This window comes from Macaca mulatta, chromosome 3 (genome assembly GCF_049350105.2).
Source record: "Macaca mulatta isolate MMU2019108-1 chromosome 3, T2T-MMU8v2.0, whole genome shotgun sequence".
Lineage (NCBI taxonomy): Eukaryota > Metazoa > Chordata > Mammalia > Primates > Cercopithecidae > Macaca > Macaca mulatta.
Window position 1 is genome coordinate 21,849,094 of NC_133408.1, and position 19,537 is coordinate 21,868,630.

General features: G+C 41.0%; 1 protein-coding gene across 1 annotated transcript in view; it reads right to left on the reverse strand.

The window, feature by feature from the left end:
- Window positions 1-16,303, reverse strand: part of JAM2 (junctional adhesion molecule 2) — a 78,704-nt gene extending 62,401 nt beyond the window's left edge. Inside the window, exon 1 of the mRNA XM_015133082.3 lies at window positions 16,130-16,303. Coding sequence (XP_014988568.1) covers window positions 16,130-16,196 — 67 coding nt within the window. The 5' untranslated portion in view covers window positions 16,197-16,303. The remainder of the gene's footprint in view (window positions 1-16,129) is intronic.
- Between the last annotated feature and the right edge of the window lie 3,234 nt (window positions 16,304-19,537).

Here is a 19,537-nt window from a genome sequence, read left to right on the forward strand (position 1 = left end):
GTCATCATCCAGATTAAAGTTATAAAGATTTTGTCATATTTACTACATTTACATTATTGAAGAATATTAAGGCAAATCATATATACCAAATAATTTTATTACTTTAGCAAGCACCACTAAAGATTAAAGACATATAGCTATAACACCATTTGAACAACTAACAAAAATAATTCCTTGGTATAATTTAATGTCTAGTCACATTTCCCTGATGTCTTATTTGAATCAGGATACATATTATATGTCAGCATTACATTTGCTTCTTAGGCCTTTTATGCATGTGTTTAATCTAGCGCTGACCTGCTCTTTCCTCTCTCCCCCTTTGTTTTTACCTTTCATGCCATATGTTGCAGAAACCTGGTCAGTTATTCTGCAGAAAAACCCACTTTCTGAGTTTGTGCACATGCTACCTTGTGTCATTTGATTTGTGCATCTATCCTTCTGTAATGAAAGTTCGCTTGCTGAGAGGCTTCATTCAAGTGGAGGTCATTTTCTTTTTTTGGAGGGATGGGCAAGAATATTACACAGGGAGTGCTATGTGCTTCCTTTTTATTTTTTTTTTTTGAGAGAAAGTCTCACTCTGTTGCCCAGGCTAGAGTGCAGTGGCACAATCTTGGCTCACTGCAACCTCTGCCTCCCAGGTTCAAGTGATTCTCATGTCTCGGGTTCCCAAGTAGCTGGGATTACAGGCATGAGCCACCACACCCAGCAAATTTTTGTATTTTTAGTAGAGAGGGGGTTTCACCATGTTGGCCAAGCTGGTCTCAACTCCTGACCTCAAGTAATCCACCCACCTTGGCCTCCCAAAGTGTTGGGATTACAGGCGTGAGCCACAGCACCTGCTGGTTTTCCTACTTTCAATGATGCTAAGATTAATCAGTGTTTCAGGTGGTAACAGACTGATCCTTCCATCGTAAAGCTCTCATCAACATTTTCTCTAATGATTTTACCCATTAATAATCATACCCTAAGTCAATTACATGTTGCAAAATGATGATTAGATTCTATTATTTTTTCATTATCTATTTTCTTTGACATTTATTAGCTTGAATTCTATAAAGAAGAACTTTTCCTTCTAAGTTAAGGCTTTGTGGTTACACATACATGCCTAAAAGAAAGCAGAATAAAGATAATTATTTATTTTGATTGTCAAATATCAGGGTAAGGAGTAACTGACCTAGTTAATTCTAATGGTGACCAAAGAGTGATGACTTTTTTTTTTTTTTTTTTCTTTTTGAGATGGAGTCTCGCTCTGTCACCCAGGCTGGAGTGCAGTGGCCGGATCTCAGCTCACTGCAAGCACCGCCTCCTGGGTTCACGCCATTCTCCTGCCTCAGCCTCCTGAGTAGCTGAGACTACAGGCGCCTGCCACCTCGCTCTGCTAGTTTTTTTGTATTTTTTTAGTAGAGAGGGGGTTTCACCGTGTTAGCCAGGATGGTCTCGATCTCCTGACCTCGTGATCTGCCCGTCTCGGCCTCCCAAAGTGCTGGGATTACAGGCTTGAGCCACTGCGCCCGGCCAGAGTGATGACTTTTAAACATTTTTTTTGATTTTCTTTTTAGTATCTTTATAATTAATGCATTTAACAATACAGTCAACATATTTAAATCAATTGCATTCAGTATTACATTTTCTCTTTTGATTCTCATCTTGCCTCCAGTTTGGCCAAAGAAAGTCTTTTTAGGTTGATTCCTTTGTCCTTTGGGCACAATCTCATTAGTCTTTGACAGCTACCTTGCCTTCTAAGTGATACGGTTAGGCTTTGTGTCCCCACCCAAATCTCATCTTGATTGTAATCCCCATAATCCCCACGTGTAAAGGGAGAGACCAGATAGAGGTAACAATCATGGTGGCAGTTTCTCCCATGCTGTACTCATGATAGTGAGTTCTCACAAGATCTGATAGTTTTATAAGGGCTCTTCCCCTTCACTTGGCATTGTCCTTCTTGCCACTTTGTGAAGAAGGTGCCTTGCTTCCCCTTCGCCTTCCACCATGATTTTAAGTTTCCTGAGGCCTCCCCATCCACACTGAACTGTGAGTCAATTAAACCTCTTTCCTTCGTAAATTACCCAGTCTCTGGCAGTTCCTTATAGCAGTGTGAAAACAGACGAATACACGAGGGCAAGAAAACATCCCAGGCTCATCTTAAATCACCTAACCCTAAAACTGGAATCAGGTGTCCCTCCAAAGTTCCCTAGTCATTGTTAGTGTGGAATGGTATTTAGGGATTATAGTCTATATGCTAAGTATGCTCAGTTTTGAGGGGTTGTAGAATAGTTTATATTATTATCCCCAACTCCTAACTCCCTTCTTATTTATTATTGTATGATTTCTAGGGCCTCCTAGCAGGCAGAACACAATTCTCCATCCCAGTTCCATTTTTGGCCACGTGATGTGCTTTGACCAATGGGCATATCTCATGTTAAGTAGAAGCTTGCAGAGCTGTTAAGCTCTGTCCTTTGCTTTTCCCTAGGCCACAAGGACTGTCTGTTCCAAATAGGGCCAATTCCTTCAGCTTGAGTCCTAGAACAGGAAGATCGTAGAGAAGAGACTCAGCAGCTGACCTGGAGCCACCAAAATGGAATACAAGCCAAATATATAATGGATATGGTGGCAAACTACTGAGGTTTCTGAGGTTATCTATTACTTCTTCAAAGCTGATTGATACAGGCTGTGATGTCTTCTGGGCCTTTTTAGTGGACAGATAGGAAAAGTAGCTTTGAAAAGAGGAAAGCATCATGAGTTCAAACTCAATTCAAATAGAACATTTCCAAATCAGATAGAACATTATAGGACCTGTACTTAATTTTTAAAAACTTTATACACATATCTCTTTTTTCCTACACTAAAAATCTTAATTTCTATTTACATTAGTATAATTACTGATTTGTATTTCCTATAATATAATGTAGTGTCAAAATAACAAAATCATTATTTTAAAGTACTAAAGTTTAAAACATATTTGCAGCTATTTTTGTCCTTAACATATATTCTACTGTTTGGTGGAATATTATGTTTTTAGGTTCCGATTGAAATAATTATTTCCTCTGTGTGGTTATATCACTGATTTGATATACAGTAGGTTTATTTATTTATTTCTTTTTTTTTTTTCTTTTAGAGACAGCATCTTGCTCTTTCACCCACACTACAGTGCAGTAGCGCAATCACAGCTCACTACAGCTTCAATCTCCCAGGACCAAGCAAACCTCCCACCTCAGCCTCCTGAGTGGCTGAGACTACAGGCATGCCGCCAGGCCCAGCTAATTTTTATTTATTTTTCTTTTTTGTAGAGGCATGGCCTTCCTATGTGGCCTAGGTTGGTCTTGAACTCCTAGTCTTAAGCAATCTTCCTGCTTGGGCCTCCCAAAGTATGGGGATTACAGGCGTAAGCCACCATGCCCAGCTCAGTATGTTCATTTATTTCCATTTGTTTTCCGTTTTTAAGGACGGCTGTTTTAGTGAATTTTATTTTTTGAAATAAAACATTTAAAATTTCAAAATGAAATCTATGTAATAAGCTGTATATAGTAAGAGAAGTCTGTTCCATTCCTGTTCTACCTATTGTTAATAGCTTCATTAGTTAACAGTTTAACCTGCCAGTGTTTCTGTCATACACAAAATGTAGCATGCTGCATTAGATTGTTCTGCATCTTGCTTTTTTCACTTACTATATTTTGGAGATAACAGTATAGAGAGATCACCATTATTCCTTTATATCGCTGCAGTGCCTATCATTGTGTTATTTATTTAGCCAATCACCTATAAATGGGCATTTGTTTTCAATCAATTTTTTTATAATAGTTGTGAAATAAATAACACAATGCATAAAAAAGAAATAACACCATGCATAAAGCATGTCCTGTTTTTGCAACTACAGCTTTAAAATAGGTTCCCAGTAGTGGGGTTGATGGATCAAAGGGCAGATATAGAATTTTTCTACATAGTGCTGAATATGATGGGTCAAAGGGTAAATATACAATTTTTCTACATATTGTTACTCCCTATCAGTTGTATCATCTCACGGCTCCATCAGCAGTATGTGGAATGCCTATTTCCATACAACTTCAATAACAGTATGTGGATGAGTTTATGTGATTTTGCTAAGGGAAGGAGTGCTATCTTTGGGACAATCTAATTTGCACTTTAAGTTATACTGAGAAAAGCTTCATATTTGAAGAACCATTTAAATTTTTCTTCTGGGAACTCTGGGTTTTTTGTGTGTCATTTATAAAATTTTGATGTTTGCATTTTAACTTTTAGGGGCTCCTTTTATATCAGTGATAATACTCCATCAGAGACGTAACTTACAAATATCCGTTCCCAATTAGTCATTTATCTTTGGATTTGTTTAAGGTGTTTTTTCCCATGCAGATACTCATTTTATATACAGTCCAGTTTATAGAAGAACAGACCCATGCTTTATTTTATTTTATTTTTGGTGGGGTGAGGTATGGTTTAATTTATTTACCTACTTACATTTAGATCTCTGATCCATTTGAAATTAATCATCATGGAGAATATCAGGTTCTGATCCATTTTTCCCTCAAATGGCTTCCCATTTGAAACAATATTGATTAAGCATTCTCCATGGTTTCAAATGCTACCATTTTACACACACACATACACACACACACACACACGTGATTTCTAAATAAAGTTGGCATAATTTCTGGAGTTTATATACTCTTCCATTGGTTTGTCTGTCTATCCATGTACCAATCTCACATTATTTTACTTATAGAGCCTTTACAGGACACTGTAATATAGAGCTATAACCACCTCATTTCTGCCCTGTTAGTGTGTTATTGTTTAATGCTCCATTATCTCATTCATTTGATATTTATTCTATGTATTATATGTTTTATGATTAATATGTCAATACAGAAATACATATTATAATTTATAAAAAAATGTCAGGACATACGCTCTTTTAAAAAACGAAGTAGGATATGTAATATAAAAAAGTTTGAAGATCACTGATCTGATGTTTTTCGAACACATCTGTATCTTCAGATAGCTGTCCTGGGTGGCAGTAGCACAGTTGAACTGAGATTCTTATGTGGATCTGATTTTGGCATTTGCCTAATGCCGAATGAGACTCTTGGCCAAGATGATGACTCACCTGGATCCAGGGGTAATTTTTTAAGTGCTAATGAGCAGGTGTCAAGATCCCACAAAATCATTAAAACTGGCAGCTAAAACTGCAGTTACTTTTGCACCAACCTGTATAAATACCTGACAAGAATGCCTAGGAAAATCATCTTTGATTTGGAAATGAAGATCACTTTATCAGGCTCTACAATGGTTGAAGTGTGTCCCTCAGAATCCACACATAGGAAACTGAGTTCCCAGTGGAATGGTGTTGAGAGGTGGTAGGACCTTAAAGAGGTGTTTGGGTCATGAAGACTCTGCCACCCTCACGAAGATATTAGTCTCATTCTCATAGGACTGGGTTAATTCTCACACAGGCAAGTGAGTTCTTGTTCTCATGGGACTAGATTAGTAACTGCAAGAGCAGGTTGTTAAAAAGTAAGGCCATCGGCCAGGTGCAATGGCTCACGCCTGTAATCCCAGCACTTTGGGAGGCCGAGGTGGGTGGATCACAAGGTCAGGAGATCGAGACCATCCTGGCTAACACGGTGAAACCCCGTCTCTACTAAAAATACACAAAAATTAGCCGGGCATGGTGGTGGGCACCTGTAGTCCCAGCTACTCAGGAGGCTGAGGCAGGAGAATGGTGTGAACCCGGGAGGTGGAGCTTGCAGTGAGCCGAGATCGTGCCACCGCACTCCAGCCTGGGTGACAGAGCAAGATTCCATCTCAAAAAAAAAAAAAAAAGTGAGGCTATCACTTGTGTTTTTTCTCTTTTGTACATACTCGCTTGCTGCTCCTGCGGGTGCTTCCACAGGTGATGCCATTCACTATGCTCTGATGCAGCATGAGGCCCTTGCCAGAGGTGGCTGCCCAGTGTTGAACTTCCCAGGCTTCAGAACCGTGAGCCAAGTAAACCTCTTTTGTTTATAAATTACCCAGTCTCAGGGGTTCTGTTACAGCAACAGAAATAGACTAAAACAGTCTCTATTGTCTCATCTCTCTTAATAAACTTTTGCTCATTATGGGATATAGATTGCTATTATATCAATTGAGTAACAAAGAGATTGGGCCATGAGGGGAAAGTTTGGAGATACCCTGCTCCAGAGTAGAACTTTTACAACTAACATGCTGATATGGTTTGGGTGTGTCCCCACCCAAATCTCATCTTGAATTGTAGTTCCCATAATCCCCACATGTTGTGGGAGAGACCTGGTGGGAGGTAATTGAATCATGGGGGTGGTTACCTCCATGCTTTTCTCATGATAGTGAGTGAGTTCTCATGAGATGCGACGATTTGATAAAGGGCTTTTCCCCCTTTTGCTCAGCACTTCTCCTTCCGGCCATGATGTGAAGAAGGATGTGTTTGCTTCCTGCTTCTGCCATGATTGTAGGTTTCCTGAGGCCTCCCAGCCATGTGGAACTGTGAGTCAATTAAACCTCTTTCCTTTGTAAATGACCCAGTCTGGGGCAGTCCTTTATAGCAGCATGAGAACAGACTAATACATGTGCTTTGTTCTATTCTAGATTAAGCAACTTTTGAGGAGTGTATTGTTTGACTAATCTGAGTTTTTAATCAATGCTTACTAATTCAAGAGGAACTTATGTGCTTTTAGGATATAAGGAGGCATCAGGAAATCTGGAAAATTTCCTAAAATCCTATAAAGCAGACCAGTCTCTATATTTCCTTGTATCTCTAGGGAGGCCACTGTTAAAAAGAGGAGGAGAGAGTTTTAGGAGCAGAAATATTATGCATTCATTTGGGACTATTAATTGTACATATGTCTTGAGGTTTTTATTACTAAAATGTTATATAATTTTATGAAGCTACAAAACAAATAAGCATTAAATTCCAGCTTATGTAATTCTATTTAATCAAGTATTAAATGTGCCACGCAGTACTCTAGGTACTAAGGACCCAAAGATGTGTTGTCTCTGCCCCAACAAGCTCACACTACAGAGAGATATACATGGAAAAATTATAAAAGTACAACTTAGTAAGTGCCATAGGAGAATCAAGAATATACCAAAAACACCAGAGTATAATATACAGTAGACATCAACTTTGAGGAATCGGTGAGTTGGAAAGAATTAGGAGAAGGCGCAAGGAATTTTGGAGTTAGACCTTCAGGGAGAAATTGCTTTTGGTCACATGAGGAACAATAGCAACAACAACACAGACGAATGAAGGTTGGGAAGAAGTACTGTATCGAGATAAAATGGCATAGATGTTCACTTGTTTATACCCCCCCCCAACACACACACACACAAACACACGGCACAAAAGAACCTGACTTGTTCTGGATCCAAAAGCACTAACTATATGGACCGTACAATAATCTCATGTCTCCAATATGCTTAGGTACAATTTTAGTGTTTTATGACATAGATGGCTGTATGTTTTGGTTATTGGACAAATGGATACTTGAGTTTTTATTTATTCCATTGTATCAGTTCTGCTTCTGATCAAAATCCATTCCTATTTGAAAATGCATCTAGTGAATTTTTTTTTTTTTGTGACAGAATCTTGCTGTTGCCCAGGCTGGAGTGCAATGGCGCAATCTTGGCTCATTGCAACCTCCACCTCCCACGTTCAAGTGATTCTCACACCTCAGCCTCCCTAGTAGTTGGAACTACAGGTGCACGCCACCACGCCCAGCTAATTTTTCTACTTTTAGTAGAGACAGGGTTTCACCATGTTGGCTGGGCTGGTTTCAAACTCCTGACCTCAGGCCTCCCAAAGTGTTGGGATTACAGGCGTGAGCCACGGTGCCCAGCCCTCTAATGCATTTTTAAAAAACATAAACACCATTCTGTCTTTTCAAATTTAGCACTTGCCCAGAAGTTTCACATGTTCCCTTTTTATTTGTGGTCATTATTGCTTCTTTGGTCTCCTTTAAAAATAGCACCCATTTGCACTTGTCTGCGAATCTTAGCTGGTGCTAGTGTCTCTGTCCTCTCTGGGTTTACACACGTTCTCCTTTGGACTTTTTAACTGGATCTTGGTTGGAATTTTTCCCTTTTCATATTTGGTTACTGGTTTGGAAGTTTATTTCCCTCTGTTTTACTAATCACTTTGTTTCATTATTTTTGGTGGTTCTAGTTAGAAAATAGCTCCCACTGCATTTTGACACAACAATTTTAAAGGCTTCTATAAGATGTTATCTTGAGTCCTGCTTGTAGACTGAACTTTAGGTTGTAGCTTAATTACTAACATAAATAACTTTTTGGAGCAAGGTGCACAACACTATATATAATATGATTTGATTTTCTGGAAGGTATACAGCAGTAAGCATAATAAATTGTGATATTTATTTCTAAAGAAATTATAAGAGTATGCTTATATATACTGGAACTATTTATTTTCTAATTTCTTGAAACCGTATGCAGGAAACTTAAGGATGGGCTATCTGAGAGGCATAGGAGTTAGGAAGCCTGGAAAGGAGACTTATTTCTTGTTTTATAAACTTGCTGCTCTGTTTGAATTTACCCTAAGCATATCTTATTCTTAGTTAGACATATAAGAAAATGTGTTTAACAATTAATTCATTTTTATCTTTGGTTTTGTCCATAGTATGTATTTAGCAAGTTTCACAATGTGAAGAAAGCGAAGAGTAAAAACAGCGGGTGACTGCATTGACAAAATGAAAGCAACCAAATTGGATAAACCTAGCATAAAGAAGACAGACCAGGTTATGCATTTTTACTCCTTACAAATATAAAGACAAGCCCGTCCTAAATTATCCCAGTAGAAAATTTCAACAACTACAACAAAACAGAAAACCCAACAAAACAAATAAAAATGTGATGCTGATGACATGCGATAAAGAAAAGCAGAGCTCTCCAGTAAAAAACAAAATTCCTGTCTGTTAAGTTTACAAGGATTCTTCCTTAGGACTTTCTGAGCCAAGACAATGGACAGCTAAGAGGGCAGCTCTTGAAATACTTTCACAGGATTTGCTTCTCTGCTCATAAAAATGTAGGAACAATTCAAACTGGAGAGCATTTCCTACCTATTCACTGGCCTAAAGATTCATAGAGTAGGGTTTTGTGTTCCTGTAGCAGGCATTTACTTGAGCACACAGCCATCCATCCTCTCTCTCTCTTTCCCCCCACACCCCATGCATGCATACACTCATACCCTTTGGAACATAGAAGGCCACTCTTCTGAACATCAAATCCAGTAAAATGACCATTCTAAGGATGACAACTCAGGGAAACTCTGGAAACACTGGAAACAAATACTGAAAATAAACTTACGTGTGGGAAAGAGAATAACATTGAAACAAGGTCTATATAGTAACCAAAAGAGCTACTGTTTCATGTTTATAGGTTGGGAACTGAACAGAAAGTTGAAAATGCAGCATACATGATTTTTAAAAATGTCCTTAAAAACCAAAGAGCCATTTAAAAAAAAAATTCCTGATCAGATTTAATTAACTACATTTCAAATGCAGTCATGCACCACATAATGACATTTTGGCCAACAATGAACCATATCAGTGGTCCCACAGATTATAATGGAGCTGAAAAATTCTTATTATCTAGAGATGCTATAACACCTGTACTGCTGTAACACAAGAACTTTATTGTTTTATAAATTTAGTGTAGCCTAAGTGTACAGTGTTGATAAAGTCTACAGTAGTATACAGTAACGTCCCAGGCCTTCACCTTCACTCTACTCACTCACAGACTCACTCAGAGCAACTTGCAGTCCTACAAGCTCCATTCATGGTATGTGCCTATACAGGTGTACCATTGATCTTTTATGCTGTTTTTACTGTACCTTTTCCATGTTTAGATATGTTTAGGTATTGCCTACAGTATCCAGTATAGTAACATGCTGTATAGGTTTGTAGCTTAGGAGCAACAGGCTACACCATATAGCCTTGGTGTGCAGCAGGCTCTACCACAGAATGTAAGTACACTCTATGATGTTCACACAATAACGAAATCACCTAACGACACATTTCTCAGAACATATCACATCACTAGGTGACAGCTGTAAAAAGCAATTGTCAGTGGTTAAATGTGTATGTGTAATTATGTGAGTATATTTACCGATAAACTATATAAAATAAGTACTTACATAAGCAATTGCCTGGACTACTCCAATAACTTCTAACTGGTTTCCCCAGTTTGACTCCCCCCACCCCAATCCTTCCATTCACCATACTCCATCCAATGCATTCTCTTTAAAATGCAAATCAAACTGATACTCAATGTCAAAAGGCTTCAATGGCTTCTCCAGTTTACTAAGTGTGCTATACATGTAATTCTTCCTAAATCTCTATGAGGTAAGCACTCTTACTGGGATTATCACCAACACTGATGAGTAAACTGACATATATACAGGTGTTAACCTGTATAAGATCACACAGCTGGTAAGAGCACAGAGTGCAGCATTGGAGTGCATGTTCTTTACCACCATACTATGCAATTTGAAAAACAACTCATAAAAAATATAGCTTTAGGCTGGGTGCGGTGGCTCACGACTGTAATCCCAGTACTTTGGGAGGCTGAGGCAGGAAGATCATCTGAGGTCAGGAGATCAAGACCAGCCTGGCCAACATGGCGAAACCCAGTCTCTACTAAAAATACAAAAGTTAGCTAGGCGTGATGGTGGGCGCCTGTAATCCCAGCTACTCAGGATGCTGAGGCTGGAGAATTGCTTGAATCTGGCAGGTGGAGGTTGTGGTGAGCTGAGATTGTACCTATGCACTCCAGCCTGGGTGACAGAGCGAGATTCTATCTCAAATAAAACAAACAAACAAACAAAACTAAAAAACCAACCAGCTTTATATCACTATGAGCTATACTTTAAAAGTTATGGTGACTTCACAGAATCTAGAATATTCTTGGCTACAACACTGCAAACACTGTTTTGGCTGCTGTGAGAGACAGAATAATAGCCCCACAAAGATGTCCACATCCTACTCCCCAGAACTATAAATATCTTACTTTACATGGTAAATAGGAATTGAAGTTGTAGATGGATGAAAGTTGCTAACCAGCTGACTTTGAAATGGGTAAATTATCCAGAGTTACTCAGGTGACCCCAAGGTCAGGTGAGACAAGGGTCCTGATGAGTGGAAGGAAGCAGAAGACAGAGAACTAGAGAGATGGCGGCCTGGCATCACACACTTAGAAGCTGGTGGGACAGAGCTGTGAATGGGGAGCCTCCAGAAGCTGGAAAAGCCATGGAAACAGATTCTGCTCTAGAACCTCCAGAAGGAATGTTCTACGCCGATACCTTGATTTTGTTTTATTTTATTTATGTATTTATGTACTTATTTATTTTTTGAGATGGAGTCTTGCACTGTTGCCCAGGCCGGAGTGCAGTGGCGTGATCTCGGCTCACTGCAAGCTCCGCCTCCTGGGTTCACACCATTCTCCTGCTTCAGCCTCCTGAGTAGATGGGACTACAGGTGCCCGCCACCATGCCCAGCTAATTTTTTGTACTTTTAGTAGAGATGGGGTTTCACCGTGTTAGCCAGGATGGTCTCGATCTCCTGACCTTCTGGTCCGCCTGCCTTGGCCTCCCAAAGTGCTGAGATTACAGGCATGAGCCACCACGCCCGGCCAATACCTTGATTTTAGCCCAGTGAGACCTGTTTCAGACTTCTGACCTCTAGAACTTTAAGACAATACATTTGTATTGTTTTGTTTGTGGTCATATGTTTCACAGCCATAGAAAAGTAATGCGGCTGGATTGCTTTTTCTGAGTTCTAGCCTTGTTAACACTAATACCGTCCAAGAAAACAGCCCCTGGTTTTAAGTTTTCTTTTGCTGCTTTTGCCAAAGGAAGCACCTGACCCATGTTCTGATTCCCCTTTTCCATCCTCACTATCATCTTCCTCAAAACATCAGTCTAGCTAGAGGCGTATACTGGAGTATTGACTCAGCAGTGTTATTACTATATTGCGTGGAATGAAAAAATAGTATTTTAAGTAATGGCCTTTATAGCTTCCTGGTGGTCTGACTTCAATAAAGCTAGCAGCTCTTACCTCTGTATTCTAATACATCTTCTCTACAGAGAAGGCCCACAGGAGGAAACCAATGCAATGGAAACCATGGGTGGTGAACATCTGTAAGCTCCTCTGGGCTCCTCTCATTAAACTGCGCATGTGGGAGGATATATGAGTGTTCTCGGTTGTAGCGAAGTCACTGTGCTCAGGCTGAAGTTTTTGTTCTTGACTTCATTCTTTTTAATATAATTTCTTTCATAGTCTTGAAATGGTTGTTAAATCCACCTACAAGCCCATTTTAACGTTTCTGTTCATCAGATAATTGAGACTATGCCAGCATGGAACCACTTCTCCCCAGTAAATTGATTATGACAGTTGCTTCTTAACAATAGATACAGAGGGCAGAATTTTCCTAGTACCAGTTCCCTGGAGTGCTGCTTTGGGTCAGTTCTGGCAAAAAGGCAGCACCTTGTGCTTTTACAAAAGATTCAGACCTCTCTCTCCTACCACAATCTTTATCAGTTGATGAGAGATTAGACTCAGGCTAAGCGCCTGGATCAGGTCCCAGTCCAGATCTGAGGACCAGCTGCTACTGGCTAGGTAGATCATTCACAATCAGTTCCTTGGCTCTGAGAGACCCCAAAAGGTATGACAACACCCCCACCAAACACGGAATACTCATTCCTATTATGTTTTGAGATATCAGCTTAAATGATGCCTCAGAGAAATCTGACACCCCACCTACTTAACATGAAGTTAGAGCTTCATGATTTATATGGCAATCAGTTCAATCTATACACTTCTTTTACCTACCCTGCCTCATCCCCATTCCATCTGCTACGGTTTATGTCCCCCCACATTCATATGTTGAAATCTAATCATCAATGTGATGGTATTAGGAGTTGAAGGCTTTGGACTGTGATCTGGTCATGAGAACAAGTGCCCTTACAAAGAGACGCCAGAGCTGCCTTGCCTCGTCCACCATGGGAGGGCACCCTGAGAAGGCTCCATCTATGAACCGGAAAGTGGGCCCTTGCCTGATACTGAATTTGCTGGTATCTTGAATGTGAACTTCTCAGCCTCCAGAGTTGTGAGAAATAAATGTTGTTTATAAGCTACTCAGTTTATGGTATTTTATTACAGCAGCCTGAATGGACTAAGACACCACAGAATCAACAGGCATATATTTATACCTACTATTAACCAGGAACTTCATTCAGCACTGGACATATAGTGGTGAGCAAACATCAAGAAATTCTTTTCCTAATGGAGTGGGAAAGAAAAATGTAATTAAACTAAACACACACAAATGTCCATGTATCAACAGTGATACTGACATCATCATTTAAATAACAAGAACAGCATCAAAAAAGCAATCCTTCAGACTACTGAGAAAGATATAAAGAATGCTCATAAACAACAGGAAAAAAAGGAAGGAAGGGAGTAAGCATGATATTGTATATGAGAGGAGTGACCAAAAGAGTGGCACAGTTACATCTGGGAAGAATATTAAGAAGATGAATCTGTAACAACAGTATTAGAAATTCACTAAGTCTTTAATAAATAAAATAGTATTGAATTATAACCCAAAGTATAAAACAAATATGTATCAGCCCATACTGATAGAAAAACATACGATTAAATAAATGAAGGGAAGAGAGAGACACATCTCCCATGCAGAAGAGCTCCAAATAATTTATGAAGATACTCCGCCTGCAAGGAGATGGAGCATAACTCTCCTTTCTGAAGAAGTGTGGGTTGCATGTAGTGACTTCCTTCCAAAAAATCTAGTATGGAAATGAAGATAAAAGGGTAGGTAATCTGTGGAGAAAGCTGGTATACACTACATTATGAGTAGGATTACAGGCGATCAAGGTTCACATCAACAGCAGTAAGTCATGTGTACAGTATGTTCCCTGGAGATAATGTGATGAAAATGTCCCTTTACCTAGGTCCCTTACCACTTTCTGATCTTCCACCAAAAACCCTATAACCCCAGACTAGTTATGAGAAACATGTCAGAGAAACACCAATTGGCGGTTGTTGTACCAGATACTTGACCAGTACTTCTCAAACCCATTATAGCAAGAGAAAACAAGGGAAGCCTGAGAAACTGTTACAACCAAGAAGAACCTAAGGAATCATGACAACTAAATGTAATATGGTAACCTGGATGGCATCCTGGAATAGAAAAGGCATTAGGTAAGAATGAAGGAAATTTGAATAAAGTGTACCATACTAATGTAAGATATTAACAATACGGGAAACTGGGTGTGGAGTATATGAGAACTCTCTATACTAGTTTTGGAATTTTTATCTAAATCCAAACTGTTCTAAAATTGTTTTAAACATAAAAAAAACCCACACACAAATAAAACACTCTTGCAATGCCAGATCTTTTGGTGTCTCAGGAACAATATAGAAAAGTCCCCGCAACACTTCCAAATTTATCCCCTGTAGGAATCAAGTTTAGCAGAGCAAATGTGTTATATTTACCTAAAGCTTGAAGAGGTCACTCAGCCCCATTCATTTATGCTTTTGCTTGCCTCTTGGTTGTTTCTCCATTACGATTTCAAACTTGGGGTGTATTGTTTCTATGTTGGTGAGTCAATAGGAATAGCAGAGCAGAAACGATTTTCTGTTTTTAATTAGTGACAATTCTACACTAACAGGCACACTCTTTTCTATTTGAAATTTAGGATTTCAGCAGAATACATAACTTTCTCAGTTGTTTTGTTACAATTTGTCCAACCTACCTCTCTGTTGCCTTTTAGCATGAGTGCATTTTTTTCTTCTGTGTGTTCCGTATAATACCAACTGATATTTCAAAATTGCACAAGGGTTTCATTGTGAAACTTTGGCTTTCTGGTTTGACTTTATATAATATTGGTCAGCACATGTCCCTTCCCTGAGACAATGTGCACCTTCCTCCTCCACAAAGGGACGTGCTCACATCACTTGAGCTGTGCGATGATCATTTGGGCAGCGAGGGCGTGAGAAAATATCATTGTATTGTGGTCCTAGACACTCATTCCGCAGGTTAAGTATTATAAGTATTACTTTACCGGAACAAGAATAGCAATAGTAACTCATTTTACAAAAGAAAGAAAGAGAGACAGACAGACAGACAGAAAGAAAAGAAAGAAAGAAAGAAAAGAAAAGAAAAGAAAAAAGAAAGGAAGGAAGGGAAAAAAGCAAAACAAAAAAGGTAGGAGAAAAAAGAAAAAGCAAAAGTCAAACTGCATTGCTTAAGGTCTATTGTAATTTCCTCCATTTTCCTAAAAAGTTAACGCGAAGAAAAAAAATAACGGCAACGTTCCCAGGATTTTAAATCTCATGAGCCCAGAATCCGTGACAATCCTGTTTAAAATCATCCGGCGAAATTGGCTTTGGGACGTCTCCCCAGCTACTGGATCATGTGGCTTTTGAATCTTTCTAACAATCGTCCCGTTGGATGTCCCCTGAGGACACAGCAGCTGGCTAGAGTCCCCAGACCAGACTTCTCTAACTGAATGTAGATGTGCAGGTGGAGAGGATAAAAGTAATTCTGGCTCAGCAGCCACGAATTCCCCCCATCTCCGCCCCACAAGTGCTTTGCATATCACCGGCTCAGCCGGGACGCTACAGAGCCCAGACCACGCGGACGCTGCCCCCTCCCCGGGGACTCAAAGTGTGGCCGGCGCCCGCCTCCCAGTGATGCCATCTTTCTTGGGATCTTAGCATCTTACCAGTGGGTAGTGAGTTTTGCATTCGAATCACGTCCCTCTGTCTGAAAACTTAACCCAACTTTACAAACAGATGAGAACCTGCTAGTGGGAACCCTTAATTTTCTGTATTTAGAACCGACAAAATCAGACGCAATTTACAAGAAACCCACGACCTCGCGCTCCCTTGCTCCCAGCGTCCGCCCGCGGGCACCCTGGGTTTCCCGCTCGCTGGGGCGCAAGGTCAGACGCCCGCGGCGACCTCGGCCCAGAGTCGCCCAGACTCCTTCCGCGAGCGCCCCGTGGGGGGCTGGAGGGTGGGGGCAGGCTGGTCCAGGCAGGAAGGGTAGAGGAACCCGAGCAACTTACAGCCCAGGGCGACCACCAGGTAGCGCAGCAGCAGCAAGAGGAGGCGGTGGCGGCTCCTCCTCGCCATCTTCCCGGGGTGGCAGCCGGCTGCTCCGAGGAGGTCGAGGGTCCCGGCGGCAGGAGCGCAGGAGGCCGGGAGCCCTTGAACTTCTAGGGCGGGAGAGGAGTAGAGTCGGGAGGGGAGGAAGAGGAGGGACGGCTCTAGATGGGATGTCAATTTCCCCCTCCCCGGGGCGCCTTCTCAGCTGGCTGCCAAGAGGCGGGTCCTCCAGCCCAGGGATGGGGGTCTGTTCTTTTTTGCGGGGGGTGAGGGTGGGGGCTAGAGGGCGTGAAAACCAGGCGAGGCGTCCGCCGGGTCCTAACAAGGGGGCAGCAGGAGGAGAGCAGCGCCCGGGAAAGCCCCGGCGGGTCGTCCCTCCGCCCCCACGCCTCTGGGATTGATCGGCTTTGTGTCTGGTCCGCGCGGGGCTGCCAGCTGTCCCCAGGGCGAGGAGCCGGGGGCGGGAGGCGTGGGCAGGCTGGGGGTGGGGGGATTGGGTGTCTCGGGGACGGGGATGTATGCGGGTGGGGAAACGCCTCCTGCTTTGCCCCAACTCCTTTCTTCCCCTCCTTGGCTCAAAACTTCTTTTTGGCTTTTCAGCCTAGGGGTGGAGATATTTGGAAAATTTCTGCCCATCGGGCGAAGCTGAGGGGGTGGCGCTCTGAGGAGATGGGGTTCGCGGGCTCCGCCTCGGACTGGAGGAAAAAAAAAAAAACGCAATCAAGCCTTGTGCTGGAAGTCAGGTCTCAGATTTTAGCACAGCCTTGTTCTCTTCTCAGTTTAAGCTTTTTGCTCCTTGGAGATTTGAGGTGCATTCGTTTCGTGTTCTTTGCTTTTTTTTTTCAGTGTCAGAGTTGGAAGTTCATCTAATGGTGTGAAATATTTATCATGTTTCTTTCAAGTTACATAACTGCTGCTTGTGGAGTTTTCCACGTGTTAAAACTCTACAGCTGCCCTTTGTCAGGTTTATTTTTGGTCTACTGTGCTTTTAAAAGGGAAACCCATTATGAATGCTCTGTTGCGTGCTTTAAAATTGTGCCGCGCTTATATTGGACGCACGTACACTAGCAATTTTTACATTTGTTCCTAGGGACCAAAAATGTCTGGTGTATTCAAGAGTATTTGGTAAGTCTGGAAAAAGGCCATTCCCAGGAGAAGAAATTTAGTATACATCAGTTTTTTTTGTTTTGTTTTTGTTTTTTTGTTTTTGTTTTTGTTTTTGTTTTAAGGTTGAATAATGGATGAAGTTCTGTATAGAAGATAGTTGATTTAGTGGTGTATATATAAAGAATTCAGCTAGCTCAGTGGACAAAGGCAACCAGAGTTTAGCTGTGCGAAACTGTGAGAAATGAGGCATCCTTGCTGTTGCCATGGTGACAGTGATGAAAACTTACTACCCAGGGAGGGGGTGGGAGGAGAGGACCCAGGGGGCCCAGAAAGGAAAGTCAAAATGGCAAAATGTTAAAACTCGTACTCCAGTCAAGCGAGGAGAAGGGGCACAGATTTAACAACAGCTTATGCCAGTTTTTCTGGGCAGTAATGAGAAAGATTTGATGCTTAAAAAGAAAAGTTGTTGGCATCTTCTTTTTGCTAATTCTTGCTACAACTGTATGTCTCTTTTACTCCCCCCTAAAAATATACACAAAAATGTCATACTTAAAAAAGTTCTATGCAATCCTATGTGAGTAACTGACTAAGTTATTTATTTGCCGCCCAGCCAAGGCATTTGTCAAATGGCAACAATGTGCTGGATGCTGAAGGACATCCATGAACAAGACCGAGGCTTTCTTGCTAACAAGCTCACAGTCTTGAGGGGAGAGAGAGTCTTATCTGGAAAGATGCCTGATACCACATGATAAATGTTACAGAAGGACAGAAAATAATAACAGCTATTTTTATTGCATGCTTTCTCAGTGATGGAGTCTGAATAATGCAGTATCTAATCCCCCAACAATTCCGTAAAAGAAGAAATGTTATTCCCACTCTGCAGATGAGAAAACTGGGCTGAGAGATAGTAAATGGCTTGTCCAAGATCCATAAGGGGATGTTCCTTTTGTTGGGAGTGGGGGCAGGGCTTTCTTTATTAAACCTTGAAAAATGGGTCAAATTCTGAAAGGAAGGACATAAAGGAAAGGCATTCCACATAGAGGAAACAGCAGGATCAAGAGCTGGGAGATAGAAAAATTATGACTTATTTAGAAAAAGCAAAGTTCTACAGTACTAAAGTGTATGTGGGATCGGGATAGTGAGGTAGGTGGTGGTGGTAGAAACTGAAGAGGAGGTTAGAGTATGAAGATCATTCACACTACTGTCTAGACCTCATCCTACAGCCAATGAGTTTTTTTAAAGCAATGAGATAAGAAAAGACTCATATTTTAGAACTGTGGTGTCCAATATGGTAGCCTCCAGATCCAAGTGGCTATATACATTTTTTGTTTTGTTTTGTTTTTAATTTGAGACAGAGTCTCACTTTGTCACACAGGCTGGAGTGCAATGGCGCAATCTCGGCTCACTGCAACCTCCACCTCCCAGGTTCAAGTGATTCTCCTGCCTCAGTCTCCAGAGTAGCTGGGACTACAGACATGTGCCACCATGCAGGTTAATTTTTGTATTTTTAGTAGAGATGGGGTTTCGCCACATTGGCCAGGCTAGTTTCGAACTCCTGACCTCAGGTCATCCGTCCGCTTCAGCCTCCCAAAGTGCTGGGATTATCGGTGTGAGCCACCACGCCTGGCTGCCTATATACATTTGAGTTCAATTATATTTAAAATGCAGTTCTCCACTGACACTGATCACATATGAAGTTCTCAATAGTCACATGAGGGTAGGGGCTACCATATTGGACAATGCATTTCCATCACTGCAGGAAGTTCTACAAGAGAGTGCTGCCCTAGAATGATGATTCATATTGAAATGTGCAGGATGGATTAGAGATAAAAGAATCAGGGTGTTAGACAAGTCTAAACTATTACAATATCCTGAGAAAGAGATGAAGTGGCGAAGTAAATGATCACTGTGTGATAAATGAAAAACCAGGTGGAGTCAGATGATATTTCACAAACATGGTCAGCAGGATTATATTATCAGCTAGATGTAGGGGTGAGAAAGGAGAGAAGATGTAGGTATCAGATTTCTAGCGTGGGAGGCTGTATGTGGGGGTTATAAATGGTGTCATTAAAGGAATAAAACATAGAGGGCATACATAATTCCTGCAGCTTTGGGATGAGTTGAGGGAGGGAAATATAGCTGGGGTCACCAATAAACTGTTAGAATGAGTGGTCTAGAGCTCAGGAAACCCTCAGGATTGACTAAAGAAATAAATGTAAACATTAGCAGCATCTTCTAGAACAGTGATCACTGGACTATCT